Source organism: Eptatretus burgeri, chromosome 5 (genome assembly GCF_056783735.1).
Source record: "Eptatretus burgeri isolate ZD-2024b chromosome 5, Ebu_testis_v1, whole genome shotgun sequence".
Taxonomy (NCBI): Eukaryota; Metazoa; Chordata; class Myxini; order Myxiniformes; family Myxinidae; genus Eptatretus; species Eptatretus burgeri.
This window is the reverse complement of record NC_140965.1, coordinates 123546277-123563171: the sequence shown is the minus strand read 5'-3', so window position 1 is coordinate 123563171 and position 16895 is coordinate 123546277. Positions and strand designations below refer to the sequence as shown.

General features: G+C 40.7%; 1 protein-coding gene across 4 annotated transcripts in view; it reads left to right on the top strand.

Moving 5' to 3' along the window:
• The window catches only part of PHYHIPL (phytanoyl-CoA 2-hydroxylase interacting protein like), a 96212-nt gene that overhangs the window by 37501 nt on the left and 41816 nt on the right, over positions 1 to 16895 (top strand). For 3 of the 4 annotated variants that reach the window (XM_085883532.1, XM_085883533.1, XM_085883534.1), the window contains exon 2: positions 7779 to 8005. In XM_085883532.1, coding sequence (XP_085739658.1) covers positions 7779 to 8005 — 227 coding nt within the window. Of the gene's footprint in view, positions 1 to 7775; positions 8006 to 16895 lie in introns of all 4 variants that reach the window. The other variant, XM_085883531.1, reaches the window with a different exon arrangement.

The following is a 16895-nucleotide window of genomic DNA, read 5'->3' as shown; positions in this document are numbered from 1 at the left end:
TTGTTTGTTATCTGTACTCCACCAACTGGCCAAGAGGTGAGGTCACTGCTCCCTATGGGTTAAGGCAGTAATTTTGAATGGTTCCTCCAATAGCTCATATACTCTTCCAGAAGAACACCATTAGTCCATGAGCAAGAACAGATATTGGTACCACCTGGGGTGGCAAATTTTCACTGTGTTTTCTTAAAAGGCATATACCCAGAGATGAAAAAAAAATTTGAAGCCAAGCTTGGAACGGTAGCTTAGTGCTAGTAATCGCCTCTTAAAGATGGGAGGACCGGGCCCGACTGGGACCCGAAATTATGGGGTAGAGGAAATATAAATTGTGATATATGTTTAACTAATGGCCCGATTGCTACAAATGACCAATCAAAATGTTGCAAATTTTATGTACTATATAACTATATCTATTACACTGAACAACAAAATTTTTTTACTGGATATGTGTAAAGTGATTTAGACTAATTTGGGTACGCTGATTTCAAAAATCATAACCGTTTTTCTGTATCACGTCAGGATTTTCAGTAACAGAAATATTCCCATTGCCTAGAAGTCAGGATTTCAATGAAATTTACAAAAATTCATTTATTCATTTATTTCATCATGAATGCTTCAAAATTATAGAAATTACAGAAAAACTCCACTAGAATGGAATTAAAAATGCTTTAGGCATTTGGCTTTGCGTTTGTGTTGCTCTGTGTCAGTTTCACGATGCAGGAACCAGCAGAAATCGCCCATCATGTTCGGGTTGTGCCGCCCTTGGTGACGCGTCTCCATGAGTGAAATCTCTTGGTGGAATCGCTCGCCGTGCTCGTCCGAGACTGCTCCCAAGTTGTCAGGGAAGAAGTTCAGGTGCTGGTGTAGGAAATGGATTTTCAGGGACATCCTGGAGCCAAGTTTCCTGAAGGACTCCAGCAGCTGCTGCACTATTTCTTCATAGTTGTCCGCGCGCTCGTTCCCCAAGAAGTTGTCCGTCACAGCTTTGAAGCTCCTCCACGCTGCCAGCTCTTTGGGGTTTAGAGTTGTCGGAAAAGTTTCGTCCTTCATAATCTGTCGGATTTGCGGTCCAACAAAGACACCAGCCTTGATCTTGGCCTCCGACAAGGTGTTGCCAAACTTTTCCTTGAGGTATAAAAACCCACGCCCATTCAGATCCATTGCCCGTACAAAACTTTTCATCAAGCCGAGCTTTATGTGGAGTGGTGGAAGGAAAACCTTGGCTGGGTCGACAAGGGCGACATGCTTCACATTGTGTCGACCAGGTACATGCTCTTTTCGCTCTTCCCAATCTTTCTTCGTCCAGTGATTCTTGTCGTCTCTGCTATCCCAGAGACAAAGGAAGCACATGTATTTCGTGTAGCCTGACTGCAGCCCTAACAACAGCGCCACCACTTTCAAGTCTCCGCAGATGTGCCAGTTGAAGTCATTGTACTTGATGGAATCAAGCAGCTGCCGCATAGTCTCATAGGTCTCTGTCATGCCGAACGCGTGAGCCAGTGGGACTGATGGTTTCTCGTTGCCATTGTGGAGCAAAACAGCCTTCAAGCTGTTCTTCCCCGAGTCGATGAAGAGGCGCCAGTCTGCAGGATCGTGATCACACCCAAGTTCTTTCAACAGACCGTTGATGTCACTGCAGAATGTCATCGTGTCTTCCATCTCAAAGAACTCAGCCATGTCTCTGTGACGTGCTCTGAACAAGGATATCTTGGTGTTAGGTTCAAGTAGATTCCACTGCTGCAGCCTTGATCCAAGCAGCTCTGCCTTCGCCTTTGACAGCGAGAGATCTCTTACAAGATCATTTAAGTCTCCCTGGTTCAGAAGGTGTGATTCTTGAGTGTCGGGTTCCAAGGTTCATCATCACCATCCTCTTCACCACTGCTTACAGCTATGTTCTGATCAGCTGGAGGTGTTGGAGCAGGGTTCTCGTCATCATGAGGCACAGGTTTACGAGCAGAGACGCAGTCAGCGTACTTAATGTGACCTTTAGTCTTCTTGTTGAAGCCGGCGATGCTTGTGCAGCAGAAATAACAATCATCATGATGATTCTGCGGCTCACGCCATATCATGGGCACCGCAAATGGCATGCTCGCGCGCTTGCCCACCAACCACTGAGTCAAGGTTGTGTGACAGCTTGTGCAGCAGATGTGTGGTGCCCAGCTCTGTTCTTGGTCCCCCACCTTACACCCGAAGTAGTGAAAGTAGGTGGCCTTCATTTTCACTGCTGTAGATATACTTCGCTGTTGATCTTTTTTGGTATACCGACCACAGACATAACAGAAGTTGTCAGGATGATTGGTACAGGAACGCCTACTCATCTTTATCTGAAAGAAAGAAATATAACACAAGTTAACAACAATTGTACGAAATAGACATGTTAAAGACATATGTAAATTTCATTGAAATCCTGACTTCTAGGCAATGGGAATATTTCTGTTCCTGAAAATCCTGACGTGATACAGCAAAACGGTTATGATTTTTGAAATCAGCGTACCCAAATTAGTCTTAATCACTTTACACATCTCCAGTAAAAAAAAAATTTTGATATTTGTTGTTCAGTGTTATTTGCCAATATGCTAATTAAGTAGATCACCAGAGGTCAAAAGGTCATGAAATTTGACCCCTGCTTAAAATCTGGCCATCCGTCAAAAAAGCACCACCGTTACTCTACCAATGGGAGTTTATCAGCCAAAATGGACTCAAATGGAAGTTAATAAGTGTCCAAGTCCATTTTATGCCTAAAAGTGTTGAATTTATTTATATCTGAGCCATGGTACATAACAGAATTTTACATCTTTGAAAACGGCCATTTTTAGCCCAAAATACGCAAAAATGGAAGATGCCAATTTGTTGGTGTTCATATAAAATCTTTCACCCACAAATGTCAAATATCATGTGAAAATGTGTTCTGATTTAGGTGTTCTGCTTGGTGGCTAGGAGTTCCTCTTTAAGCCTCTGGTTTTCTTGCACCAGCTGGGACATGGAAAGGTTGTCAGGATAGACCAGCAATTTGCCCTGCTCATCTGGTATCGCATGTATACTCTCCCCAAACTCCCCCTTGATCTTTCTGTGGATGTGCTTTTTAGTGGACGCTTTCACCTCACCTAGGCCTACACCAGATTATACGAATAAATCAAGCAGGTATTTGCATAACTCAGTCATTCTTATCACTTGAGGCTTCTCAAATATAATATCCCTAATAACCTGAACAGTCCACTGTAACAATGTACTTCAGTCTTAGCATACTCCTCGTCTGGGTCTGGGCAGAATGCCACCGGATCACCACTAGTTTCAGAGTTAGTCTTGGAGCTAATCTGTTTGGTATACCTACGACAGCAAGACCGGTGGTAGTGGCCCTCAGCTGCAATTGGGTCTCGGGACGTAATCGCCATCAATCTTGGATCACTTTCGTCTACTGCTGCCTTCCTAGCCGTCTGATCAGAACGTAGATCGACGCATTGGACCAAGAGCTCTCTTGTTTTGCTGTTCGTGAGATACTTGGTGCTTTTCATGCAGAAGATGCAGACTGGTTCATACACGCGTGATGATGACTAGGTTAGACCTGCTGATGACTTTCTCCGGTTCAGTCCTTTCTGTCCCTGCTTATCCAGATTCTCTGCAGATGCCGCTTTTTCAATAGCATCCAGGTCACGTTTCTTAACGAATTGATTCCTGCATCCCTTGTGATAGAGGACTTGTGGGATCTTATCATCTCTAGCCGTAGCAGCAATCCTAAGAATCGCTGCATGCTTCCAGATCTCAGCTGCTTTCTGAAGCCGTTCCCACGATGCATGATCTTGGGGTGAATTCAGCTCGAGGTCTGTGTCCTCACACTCGAAGATGCAGGAGGAATGGGTCAACTTGCGTGGCAGTAAGGGTTGGTCGAGATTTCCAGTGCCCTCCATCATTGTTTGAAAGTGAAGAACATTATTGATTACGAAAGGACTCTGGGATGTGGTTACGAAGCCATGTGGTTCTAATTATGAAATAGGCCTACTTCATTACCAAGAATACCGATATAAAGCTCCCCGCAGTAGTGCTCGTGTTCCCTTTGTTAGGAATCATTCAAGTGTGACCAGTGAGGCATAACCAAAATAAAATATACATGAAAATTGAAAAATATTAAATATTAGCTAAATTAAAGTTAATATACTGGAAAATTAGTTTTGAAGACCCCACATCTGCCCAATAATTCATACATGCAGATTTTATTCATATGTTCTGCAAAAAAAATTGCTTTATGAAAATTTATACTTATTTGGGCCCATTTTTTCAGTCAACTTCAACACCCCATGGACACAAAAATTTATTCGATTGGCAAAATGAAAATATCTATACCTTCCGTATGCTCCCGGCATCATCTGAGGCTATTAGCAACTAAATTATATGGCTTCGTTCTTTAACTATACCTTCTCAAAAACATGACATTTTTGCATTTTCCTTGTATTAACTGCAAAATATGCCATTTTAACCTGCAAATTTTCAACCTAGGGATGGACATGGAAAAATTTCAACCAATTTTACTCAAACATCGCCAGTATACTGCTTAATGTATTGTAAAACCTCAGTGCTATCAGTGTTTGTAATCTGTTTAGTCCATCGTCTGCAAAATGCTGCAAATACCCCTATAGAAATTCTATTACTCACATTATTGCTATTTGGCGCATGCGCAGTTCTAGGGTTTTGGTGGCATTCTTGGTATGTTATATCTAGGAACATACAATGTACATGGATAATAGTAAGAACATTTTTTGGCAGTAATCATTATATATGAGGCTGATGTGAATTTGGCCAAGATTTCTGAGATTTTTTTTGTTGAATTAACCTACTTTTGGACAGTTTTTTAGTGACTAAAAATCTTGCATAGCTTACCTTTTATGCAGATTCCTTGTTAATACTATTCACTGAACATGGTTAGTGGTAACAATTGAGAGATTGCCAGAGCAAACAACTAGAACGTTTCAAATCAATTGTAATGTGTCATGTCAATTTCATGAACTTTGTGTCCTTCAAGAACAAAGGATTGGTGGACAGAAACAATACAGAAGTGCCAATTAGTTAATTAATTGGCTGAAAGATGGCACTTCAGGTGTCCCTGTTGAAAAAAAAAAAGTCCAAAGAAAGAGAAGAAGTGCTGTTTGACCTTCAAATGACCTCCACTGATCTTGTAAACAGACCAACATCTAACATTGAAAGAAATATTGCATAGCCTTTACTGGTATAAAATTGAATTCCTGCAAAAAAAAAAAGTTAATTAAATATGAGCATATTGACATTCATTTTTGATTTTTTTTTTGGCTAAAAATGGCCGTTTCCAAAGATGTGTCAAATTCTGTAATGTACCATGGCTGAGATAGAAATAAATTCCACACTTTTAGGCATAAAATGGACTTGGACATTTATTAACTTCTATTTGAGTCCATTCTGGCTGAGAAATTCCCATTGGTAGGGTGATGGTGGTGTTTTTTGGACGGATGGCCAGATTTTAAGCAGTGGTCAAATTTCATGACCTTTTGACCTCTGGTGACCTACTTAATCCACATATTGGCATATAATAGATATAGATGTGTAGAACATAAAATTTGTAACATTTTGAGTGGTAATTTTTAGCAATCAGGTCATTAGTTTAAAAAAAATCACAATTTATATTTTCCTGACCCCATAATTTCAGGTCCTGGGTCGGGCCCGGTCCTCCATCTTTAAGAGGTGATTACTAGCACTCAGCTACCGTTCCAAGCTTGGCTTCAAAGTTTTTTCCATCTATGGGTATATGCCTTTCAAGAAAACACAGATTTTGCCACCCCAGGTGGTACCAATCCATTAAATTCTGAGGTCTGGCTCATGGACTACATGGGATATTTGATGTCCACCAATTAATGACGGCAGATGGGACTCCAAGTTTAACATCCATCCGAGGACAGCACACATAATGATACCTCGCCCGACTTGTAAAACATCAGGATGACAGTTTATAACTCTGTATAGATTTGAACTGAGGCTAGACAGCTGTGAGGCGAATGTGCATACCTGTAGGCTATCCTACCAGCCTTTGGGATGAACATGCCATAAAGTGAAGAGATAACTGACATTCGGCATTCAATGCATGGTCATTGGGAAACAGTGAGATTCCTGACATTTACATCACAATGGATTATTCCCACTAACCTATTCCAATTGTTCTTAAGAATTAGAATGAATGAAAGACAACAGGCCATGCCAATGACAACAGGACATGCCAATGAAAAAGGACAGATTTGGAAATAATAACTTCCCTAATTATTTTCAAATCCACTCAGAATTCTTGTTTTAATTCACTGGTGTGTATGTGTATGTGTGTGTGTGTGTGTGTGTGTGTGTGTGTGTGTGTGTGTGTGTGTGTGTGTGTGTGTGTGTGTGTGTGTGTGTGTGTGTGTGTGTGTGTGTGGGTGTGGGTGCGTGTGTGTGTGTGTGTGTGTGTGTGTGTGTGTGTGTGTGTGTGTGTGTGTGTGTGTGTGTGTGCGTGTTTGTTTGCCGTGTTATTCCTCCTACAGTTCTGCACCGATTACATCCATACTTCTACATAGAATTAACACGACCCCATTTAGTGTTTTGGGCTGTTTTTAATCTTTCCGGTGGTGTTGGTTGTTTTATTCTATCCAAGAAACGCAAATTCTCTATGTAAATGTGTATCATGTCGTGCCACTCCAGGTGGGAGAGGGTATTACAAGTACCCTCCTTTTACAGGACACAGTGTTCCTGTCCCCACGTTTTCCAGTGCAGAGAGGTGTTTTGAATTACACGTTTGAATAAGGATAATCACATCACCACCCCCGGCTGCTTCCATAGGGAATGGGTGATTCTAGTGATCTTAAAACGTGGAATTGTGTAATACCATTCTGCTAGAGACATTGAACAAAACTTTGTTGAAAGTGTCAATGACGTGATCTGATTGGCTGTATTTTCTCCAAAGGCAGGCCAACACACGAGTATATAACTGAATAAGTGGTTTTGAATTAGAAACTCTGACTAAGTATTTTCGTTGTGCCCAAATGTTTTTTTGGGAAGATAGACTACTCTTTCACAATACCCAACTAGAAAACATCTGAAAATGCAAAGCCCGTCCATGGCCGCTTTGTATTCAAACTTCTTCTTCCTCATCATCAACTTCTTCTTCTTCTTCTGTATGTTAAACATGACTAAAATGGTTTTAAAAAAAATTACGATTTTATCCCACCATGACCTTTGACCTTTTGATCTGAAAAAAAACAATCGGCTTCTAACTTTTGATTGGTGAACTAATTCAGTGACTCCGTATGCTAATTCTTCGAATTTCAGGTCAATTGAATGAAAGTTGATGATTTTATGTGATTCTCACCTTTGACTTTTTGACCTTTTGACCAAATTATTAATTTGTCTTCTCCATATTCTCATAATAAAGCTTTGTTGAAAATTTGATGACAAAGCTTAAATGGTAAATTAGAATTTCAGGTGAATTGGATGACATTTGATGATTTTAGGTGATGCTAACCTTTGACCTTTTTACCTTTTAACAAAATCATTAATTTGCCTTCTCCATATTCTCATAATAAAACTTTGTTGACAATTTGATGACAAAAGCTCAAATGGTAAAAAAGTTACAGCTCCGACACACATAGAAGTGATTGCAAAACCCCATCTTTGGCTGCACGGGGACGGGCTAATAAATATTAATTAACAGGTGGAGACATGACTTGAGCAGAATAATCCAGCAGTGCATCAACTTATCATTCGTTGTGCTTGGAACCCTGTTTGTGACCCAGCAGGAGTCCCCGGGGGATGCCGCCAAACTACCGACAGCAAATCTCGTGACAGTGGAATCGCAGAGATGGAAGAACTTGGAGTGCCCTGTAACATCTGCATCACCAACATCACGTGCGACTCGTTTCGCGTGGCCTGGGACATAGAGGCCAAAGATCGTGAGCGTGTTACACATTACTTCATTGACCTCAACAAGAAGGAAAACAAGAACTCAAACAAATTCAAGCACAAGGTGCTGTTGTCACGTGACTCAAATATGGGAAATTAATTTTGTTGTTTTTATTGCATGGTTGTTGTCTCTATTGGTCTTATTAGTCCGTGGTGATACTATTTGACGTTGTGAGGCTTACAGTAGCGTTTGACTTTCAAAGGTTGTTGAATACAGGAAGATTCAGTCAAGCAACAAATGAGATTTAGTGCAATTTGATGTAGGTTGATGGTGAGTCAAAACCAAGAATACGCCCTTTGTCGAAATAACTTGTATTTAAGGTGGCAACTTGAGATTTAAGGTTGTACAGCTTCTCCAAATTGTTCACTTTTTCTTTTATCATTACATGAAAACTGATCAATGGTTAATAATCTTGCACGATGATGTCGTACCGATCTCAGTTTATCCAACCTTGGGGGAAAAATGGTTGTTTAGAGTTTAATTCATGAGAAAAATGATATTGTCACTTTGCTGATTGTATATTTAAAGTTTGATTTGTTGTTGATAACACAAGTAAGAAAAATATCTTTAAAATATAACTTTGTTTGAGAAAACATCGTGTCACAGCCATAGGTACAACGTACATTGATTGATAATTTATCTATCATTTACAAAATATTATAAAAACCTGTATAATATGATCACACCTGCTAAACAAAAAGTGGGTATATAATGTATTGGGTCACATGGTCAAGGGTCTTTCAAACAGTACTTTTAAACAAATTCCATAATTGGGTGAAAACTTTGTCCAAAGATAAAGAGCACTCCAAGTTCCTTTCAGATTTCTTTACAAACAACAGTCAGCCAATTAATCCTCAATGGGCTTTCCTAATTACCAATGAGTTCACAACCACTCAACTTCACCCTGGAGACCATCTAGGTTTAATTATAACAAGAACGGTCATGGCGGAGGAAATACAAAGAAGCAAGCAATAACAATTATCAATAAATAAAACCCCTTACCCACTACCGATCATCGTGCCCACAGACTAAACGACGAATAGGAGCCTTAACGATGTATACCTTAATGGGCCCGATTAATTGAATGCAATGCCCTGCCTTTTTGTGAAGAGCTTAGCAGTACGTGAACATCTTTCTGATATGCTGCTGAGGTCAAGGCCAGAAATGCTTCCAAAAGCACCATGAGCTCAGCATGGATAACTGGCAGCAATGATCACTGTGTCCAGGAGATCTCCTAGGTGTACCCACTCTGATGAAATGATCACTTTGCCTTTATTCTTCTGTCTTGAAGATTAACTGTCCCTTGGAATGTTAGTTTTGAGGGCTGAGCACTTACAAACCAGGAAGTCAGACTTCATCCCATTGAAAGGTCTGGTTCATGAGATTCACCATATATTTCATGACCAACACACCCCTCGATGCACATTTGACATTATTTCAATGTTTGATTGAAAGAAAAATAATTCAAAATAAACTTGATAAAACGTTCAAAGGAAACGTTCAAATTCAAAACCAAATGCAAGGAAATAATACAGTTCTGTTGCATTACGAGGGTTGTTAAGATTTTCTTTTGAAGTGCTGGTGAATGGTTTTGAAGTGCTGGTGGATAGTGTTGAATTGCTGGTGGATGGTGTTGAAGTGCTGGTGAATGGTGTTGAAGTGCTGGTGGATGGTGTTGAAGTGCTGGTGGAAGGTGTTGAAGTGCTGGTGGAAGGTGTTGAAGTGCTGGTGGAAGGTGTTGAAGTGCTGGTGGAAGGTGTTGAAGTGCTGGTGGAAGGTGTTGAAGTGCTGGTGGAAGGTGTTGAAGTGCTGGTGGAAGGTGTTGAAGTGCTGGTGGAAGGTGTTGAAGTGCTGGTGGAAGGTGTTGAAGTGCTGGTGGAAGGTGTTGAAGTGCTGGTGGAAGGTGTTGAAGTGCTGGTGGAAGGTGTTGAAGTGCTGGTGGAAGGTGTTGAAGTGCTGGTGGAAGGTGTTGAAGTGCTGGTGGAAGGTGTTGAAGTGCTGGTGGATGATGTTGAAGCGCTGGTGGAAGGTGTTGAAGTGCTGGTGGATGGTGTTGAAGTGCTGGTGGAAGGTGTTGGAGTGCTGGTAGAAGGTGTTGAAGTGCTGGTAGAAGGTGTTGAAGTGCTGGTAGATGGTGTTGAAGTGCTGGTGGAAGGTGTTGAAGTGCTGGTGGATGATGTTGAAGTGCTGGTGGATGATGTTCAAGTGCTGGTGGATGGAGTTGAAGTGCTGGTGGATGATGTTGAAGTGCTGGTGGAAGGTGTTGGAGTGCTGGTGGATGGAGTTGAAGTGCTGGTGGATGGTGTTGAAGTGCTGGTGGAAGGTGTTGAAGTGCTGGTGAATGGTGTTGAAGTTCTGGTGAATGGTGTTGAAGTTCTGGTGGAAGGTGTTGAAGTGCTGGTGGATGATGTTCAAGTGCTGGTGGATGTTGTTGAATTGCTGGTGGAAGGTGTTGGAGTGCTGGTGGATGGAGTTGAAGTGCTGGTGGAAGGTGTTGAAGTGCTGGTGAATGGTGTTGAAGTTCTGGTGGAAGGTGTTGAAGTGCTGGTGAATGGTGTTGAAGTTCTGGTGGAAGGTGTTGAAGTTCTGGTGGAAGGTGTTGAAGTGCTGGTGAATGGTGTTGAAGTGCTGGTGGATGGAGTTGAAGTGCTGGTGGATGGTGTTGAAGTGCTGGTGGATGGTGTTGAAGTGCTGGTGGATGGAGTTGAAGGACTGGTGGATGGTGTTGAATTGCTGGTTGAAGATGTTGACGTGCTGGTGGATGGTGTTGAAGGGCTGGTGGAAGGTGTTGGAGTGCTGGGGGAAGGTGTTGGAGTACTGGTGGATGATGTTGAATTGCTGGTTGAAGGTGTTGAAGTGCTGGTGGATGGTGTTGAAGTGCTTGTGGATGGTGTTGAAGTGCTGGTGGATGGTGTTGAAGTCAGCCGAAAGAATTGTGTTGCTGGCACTTGCTTTGCCTTCTGTTTTAACTGTCTGTGAAGTTCTGTGTGGGGATTTAAAGCTGACTCTGGCCCATTTGAACTTCAGACTTCTTTATTTATGGAAATTCGAACTGTGATGGTGCTGACAGCAGGTGGCGACCCACATCATCCTATGTATAAATTAAATATACATTAACAATTTCCACAAAAGAGGGGTCTTTACAGCCTTGTTGTCAACCAAAGAAGACCTCCCTTGTGTTAACAAGGGTTAATTGCAGTATAGAAACAAGGAATAAGCATTATATATATATATATATATTTGGGAAAACACCAGCCATGATCGCATGAATGTGAAACACCCTCGCATTGGGTAGGTTTAAACGCATTTATTTCAGCATGTAAATTGGAAACCGTGCTTGAGGAAGCTTTACTATATACAAGCAAATAACACCTGTCACTTCCCTGAAGGGAATACTTGTGGAGGAGGCAGAGAGAGCCCGGGGGGGGGGAAGGGAGGGGTAGAATGGTGAGAGACAGGGATGGAGGGAGAGAGACGGGTGTGGAGGGGGGAGAGAAGGGGGGGCAGAGGGGAGTGTGTGGAGGGAAAGATAAAGAGAGAGACAGGTGGGAGACAGCAAATAAGACCAAGGCATACCTTGCCGTGTTTACCCCCCCCCCCCCCCCGGGGATATTTGACTGGTCGAGAGGTAAACATGACCATCACCGCCATGCCTCAACACAAAGCGCTATTTACTTTGTGTTTTGTATTTTACGGCGATGGCCCCGCTTCACACAGGGGCGGCAAATGTTTCATCGGCTTGAACTGTGTCCTCCTGTACCAGATAGTACAGACAACTGAATGAAGTACAACACAATGACTGGGAGATTGCAGGTACAAGAGGGCAGAATGCAGTCATTGTTGCTCTCTTTGCTTCTAATCTTGCTTTTGGCTGTTGAGAAGTTTCAGTTGCTCTGGATTTTTGTTATTCCTTGTTTGTTGTCATCTTTGTGTGTTGCCTTTTTTATTCTTGTATCTTTCTTATTCCATCAGCATCTCCATCCTCCTTTGTTGTCTTTTCATTGTTCTTCTATCTTCCTCATTCTTCTTTCTCCTCTTTCTGCCTTTCTTCCTTTATTTTCTTTCCTCTTTCTGTCTTTCTTCTCTTCATCTTTCTGTCTTTCTTCTCTTCATCTTTCTGTCTTTCTTCTCTTCATCTTTCTGTCTTTCTTCTCTTCATCTTTCTGTCTTTCTTCTCTTCCTCTTTCTGTCTTTCTTCTCTTCCTCTTTCTGTCTTTATTCTCTTCCACTTTATGTCTTTATTCTCTTTCTTCTTTCTGCCTTTCTTCTCTTTCCTTTTTTCTGTCTTTCTTCTCTTTCCTCTTTCTGCCTCTCTTCTCCAGCATTGTTTCGTATTCTTCAGCACTGAAGATTTCACATCACATTTTATCACAGTGTTTGACATTTTTTGTTACTTACGAAATCTAAAGATTGGTGTTGGAGTGCTGGTGGATGGTTACTTACATTTCTTGTTACTTACGAAATCTAAAGATTTCGTAAGTATATTGATCACTTCCGTTTCTGTTTGTTTGTTACTTACGAAATCTAAAAATTTCTTAAGTATATTGATGACTTCCGTTTCTGTTCGTTACGAAATCTAAAGATTTCCGAAGTATATTGATGACTTCCATTTCTGTTTGTTTGTTACTTACGAAATCTAAAGATTTTGTAAGTATATTGATGCCTTCCGTTTCTGCTTGTTTGTTTGTTTGTTTGTTTGTAGGCACCATAACTCGAGAAAGGAAGAAGCTACCAATGTCAAATTATACCATGTGATTCAGGAGGGTAATGGCTAGCGCTGATTAGATTTTAGTCAAAATCGGTCAAAGGTCAAGGTCACGGTGAGGTCAAATATTCAATTTTTGATGGTTTGGTGCAGATAACTCGAGAACGGAAGCTACCAATGTCAAATTACAGCACGTGATTCAGGAGGGTGATGGCTAGCGCTGATTAGATTTTAGTCAAAATCGGTCAAAGGTCAAGGTCACAGTGATGTCAAACATCCAAAACATTCGATTTTTGATGGTTTGGTACAGAATCATCGTAGAAACTTCTGGTTTGTGTCGCGACCTTCTCAAGAGACAGCTTTTATTAGACAAGGTCAGAGGTCAAGTTGATGATTTCGTAAGTACCAGTCTATGACTGCTTGTTTGTATGTTTGTTTGTTTGTTTGTAGGCACAATAACTCGAGAACGGAAGAAGCTACCAATCTCAAGTTACACCACGTGATTCACGAGGGTGATGGCAAGTGCTGATTAGATTTTGGTCGAAATCGGTCAAAGGTCAAGGTCACAGTGAGGTCAAATATTCGATTTTTGATGGTTTGGTACAGATAACTCGAGAACAGAAGAAGCTACCAATGTCAAATTACACCACGTGATTCAGGAGGGTGATGGCTCGTGCTGATTAGATTTTGGTCAAAATCGGTCAAAGGTCAAGGTCACAGTGAGGTCAAACATCCAAAAAATGATAACTCGAGAACGGAAGAAGCTCCCAATGTCAAATTACACCCCGTGATTCAGGAGGGTGGTGGCTAGCGCTGATTAGATTTTGGTCAAAATCGGTCAAAGGTCAAGGTCACAGTGAGGTCAAACATCAAAACATTCGATTTTTGATGGTTTGGTGCAGAATCATCGTAGAAACTTCTGGTTTGCGTCGCTACCTTCTTGAGAGACAGCTTTTATTAGACAAGGTCAGAGGTCAAGCTGACGATTTCATTAGTACCAGTCTATGACTGCTTGTTTGTTACTTACGAAATTTAAAGATTTCGTAAGTATATTGATGACTTCCGTTTCTGTTTGTTTGTTTGTTTGTTTGTAGGCACGATAACTCGAGAACGGAAAAAGCTACCAATGTCAAATTGCACCACGTGATTCAGGAGGGTGATAGCTAGTGCTGATTAGATTTTGGTCAAAATCGATCAAAGGTCACAGTGAGGTCAAACATAATTCCGTAAATTCATGTGGAGAAATGGAGTATTTTTGCTTCTCTCGACGTTACGAGTTCGTTTTAACTTTGATTTTAATTTTGTCTTCGGTTTTTGCGATCGCTTAGGACGCTTAAAACTCGGTTGTCGAAATTCTGGAACAGCGATGAATAACTGATATATATATATATATATATATATATATATATATATATATATATATATATATATATATATATATATATATATATATATATATAATTAATAATAAGTCTTTTATCAGATTCTTCTGAAAAGTAATACACCTATTATCTGCCATATCCTGCTGGTACTGAATCACTTTTTTAAAAATAAAAACAAAAAAATGGAATTTTTATAAGAAATATAGTTTTTGTCTGGGACTCATTATCTGCAAACCACAGTGTAAAATCGTAGAGCACAATGAATTCAGAAATCAAGCTCCCCTTGGGATTCTGACTGATTCATGCTTTTATTAGACAAGGTCAGAGGTCAAGTTGACAATTTCATAAGTACCAGTCTAGACTGCTTGTTTGTTTGTTTGTCGGCACGATAACTCGAGAACGGAAGAAGCTACCAATGTCAAATTACACCACGTGATTCAGGAGGGTGATGGGTCACGCTGATTAGATTTTGGTCAAAATCTGTCAAGGGTCAAGGTCACAGTGAAGTCAACATCCAAAACATTCGATTTTTGATGGTTTGGTACAGAATCATCGGAGAAACTTCTGGTTTGCGTCGCTACCTTCTAGAAAGACAGGTTTTATTAGACAAGGTCAGAGGTCAAGTTGACGATTTCGTAAGTACCAGTCTATGACTGTTTGTTTGTGTGTTTGTTTGTTTGTTTGTTTGTAGGCACGATAACTCGAGAACGGAAGAAGCTACCGATGTCAAATTACACCACATGCTTCAGGAGCCTGATGGCTAGCGCTGATTAGATTTTGGTCAAAATCGGTCAAAGGTCAAGGTCACAGTGAGGTCAAACATAATTCCGTAAATTAATGTGGAGAAATGGAGTATTTTTGCTTCGGCGACGTTACGAGTTCGTTTTAACTTCGATTTTAATTTTGTCTTCGGTTTTTGCGATCGCTTAGGACGCTTAAAACTCGGTTGTCGAAATTCTGGTAAAAATGGGATGTTTCGGAGACGTTTTAAGATTGTATATAAAATATTTCACTCGATGCGTCATGGGTCGTCACGTGATGCAGTGCGCTCGAGCAGACGGGTCGGTGAGTCACGTTAAGTTTTTCCGTGTGCGCGCTGACGGTGTTTTCGATAAAGATGGTGTTTAAAAGTCATTATTTATCCTAATAAAGGTTATCGTCGCATGCCTGACTCGCTGAGCCGTCGGATTATGTAAAGATTGTTGGTGGATGGCCGAATATTACGGTTTTGTGGCTTTTATAAAATAATATAAAATAATTGCGTGGAGAAATGGAGATTTTTGCTTCAGTCGACGTTACAATTTTTGATGGTTTGGTACAGAATCATCGTAGAAACTTCTCGTTTGCATCGCTACCTTCTCCAGAGACAGCTTTTATTAGACAAGGTCAGAGGTCAAGTTGATGATTTTGTAAGTACCAGTCTATGACTGCTTGTTTGTGTGTTTGTTTGTTTGTGTGTTTGTGTGTGTTGTTTGGAGGCACGATAACTCGATAAGGGAAGAAGCTACCAAGTTCAAATTACACCACGTGATTCAAGAGGATGATGGATAGCGCTGCTTAGATTTTGGTCAAAATCTGTCAAAGGTCAAGGTCACAGTGAGGTCAAACATAATTCCGTAAATTCATGTGGAGAAATGGAGTATTTTTGGTTCGCTCGACGTTACGAGTTCGTTTTAACTTCGATTTTAATTTTATCTTCGGTTTTTGCAATCGCTTCGGACGCTTAAAACTCGGTTGTCGAAATTTTGGTAAAAATCGGATGTTTTGGAGAGGTTTTAAGATTGTATAAAAAATATTTCACTCCCCGCATCACAGCTCATCACGTGGTGCAGCGCGCTCGAGCACAGTCGTCGTTGATCACGTAAAGGTTTTCCGTGTGCGCGCTGACGGTGTTTTCGATAAAGATGGTGTTTAAAAGTCTTTTTTTTTATCCCAATAAATGTTATCGTCGCATGCCTGACTCGCTACACCGTCGTATTATGTAAAGATTGTTGGTGGATGGCTGAATATTACGGTTTTGTGACTTTGACAAAATAATATTAAATAATTCTGTGGAGAAATGGAAATTTTTGCTTCGGTTGACATTACGATTTTTGATGGTTTGGTACAGAATCATCGTAGAAACTTCTGGTTTGCATCGCTACCTTCTCTCGAGACATCTTTTATTAGACAAGGTCAGAGGTCAAGTTTACGATTTCGTAAGTACCAGTCTATGACTGCTCGTTACTTACGAAATCGTTAGATTTCGTAAGTATATTGATGACTTCCGTTTCTGTTTGTTACTTACGAAATCTAAAGATTTTGTAAGTATATTGATGACTTCCGTTTGTTTGTTTGTTTGTTTGTAGGCACGATAACTCGAGAACGGAAGAAGCTACCAATGTCAAATTACATCACGTGATTCAGGAGGGTGATGGCGAGTGCTGATTACATTTTGGTCAAAATCTGTCAAAGGTCAAGGTCACAGTGAGGTCAAACATAATTCCGTAAATTCATGTGGAGAAATGGAGTATTTTTGTTTCGCTCGACGTTACGACTTCGTTTTAACTTCGATTTTAATTTTGTCTTCGGTTTTTGCGATCGCTTAGGACACTTAAAACTCGGTTGTTGAAATTCTGGTAAAAATCGGATGTTTTGGAGACATTTTAAGATTGTATAAAAAATATTTCACTCAACGCGTCACGGGTCGTCCCATGATGCAGTGCGCTCGAGCAGACGCGTCGTTGAGTTACGTTAAGGTATAATATAATTGCGTGGAGAAATGGAGATTTTTGCTTCGGTCGACATTACTATTTTTGATGGTTTGATACAGAATCATCGTAGAAACTTCTGGTTTGCGTCGCTACCTTCTCGAAAGACAGCTTTT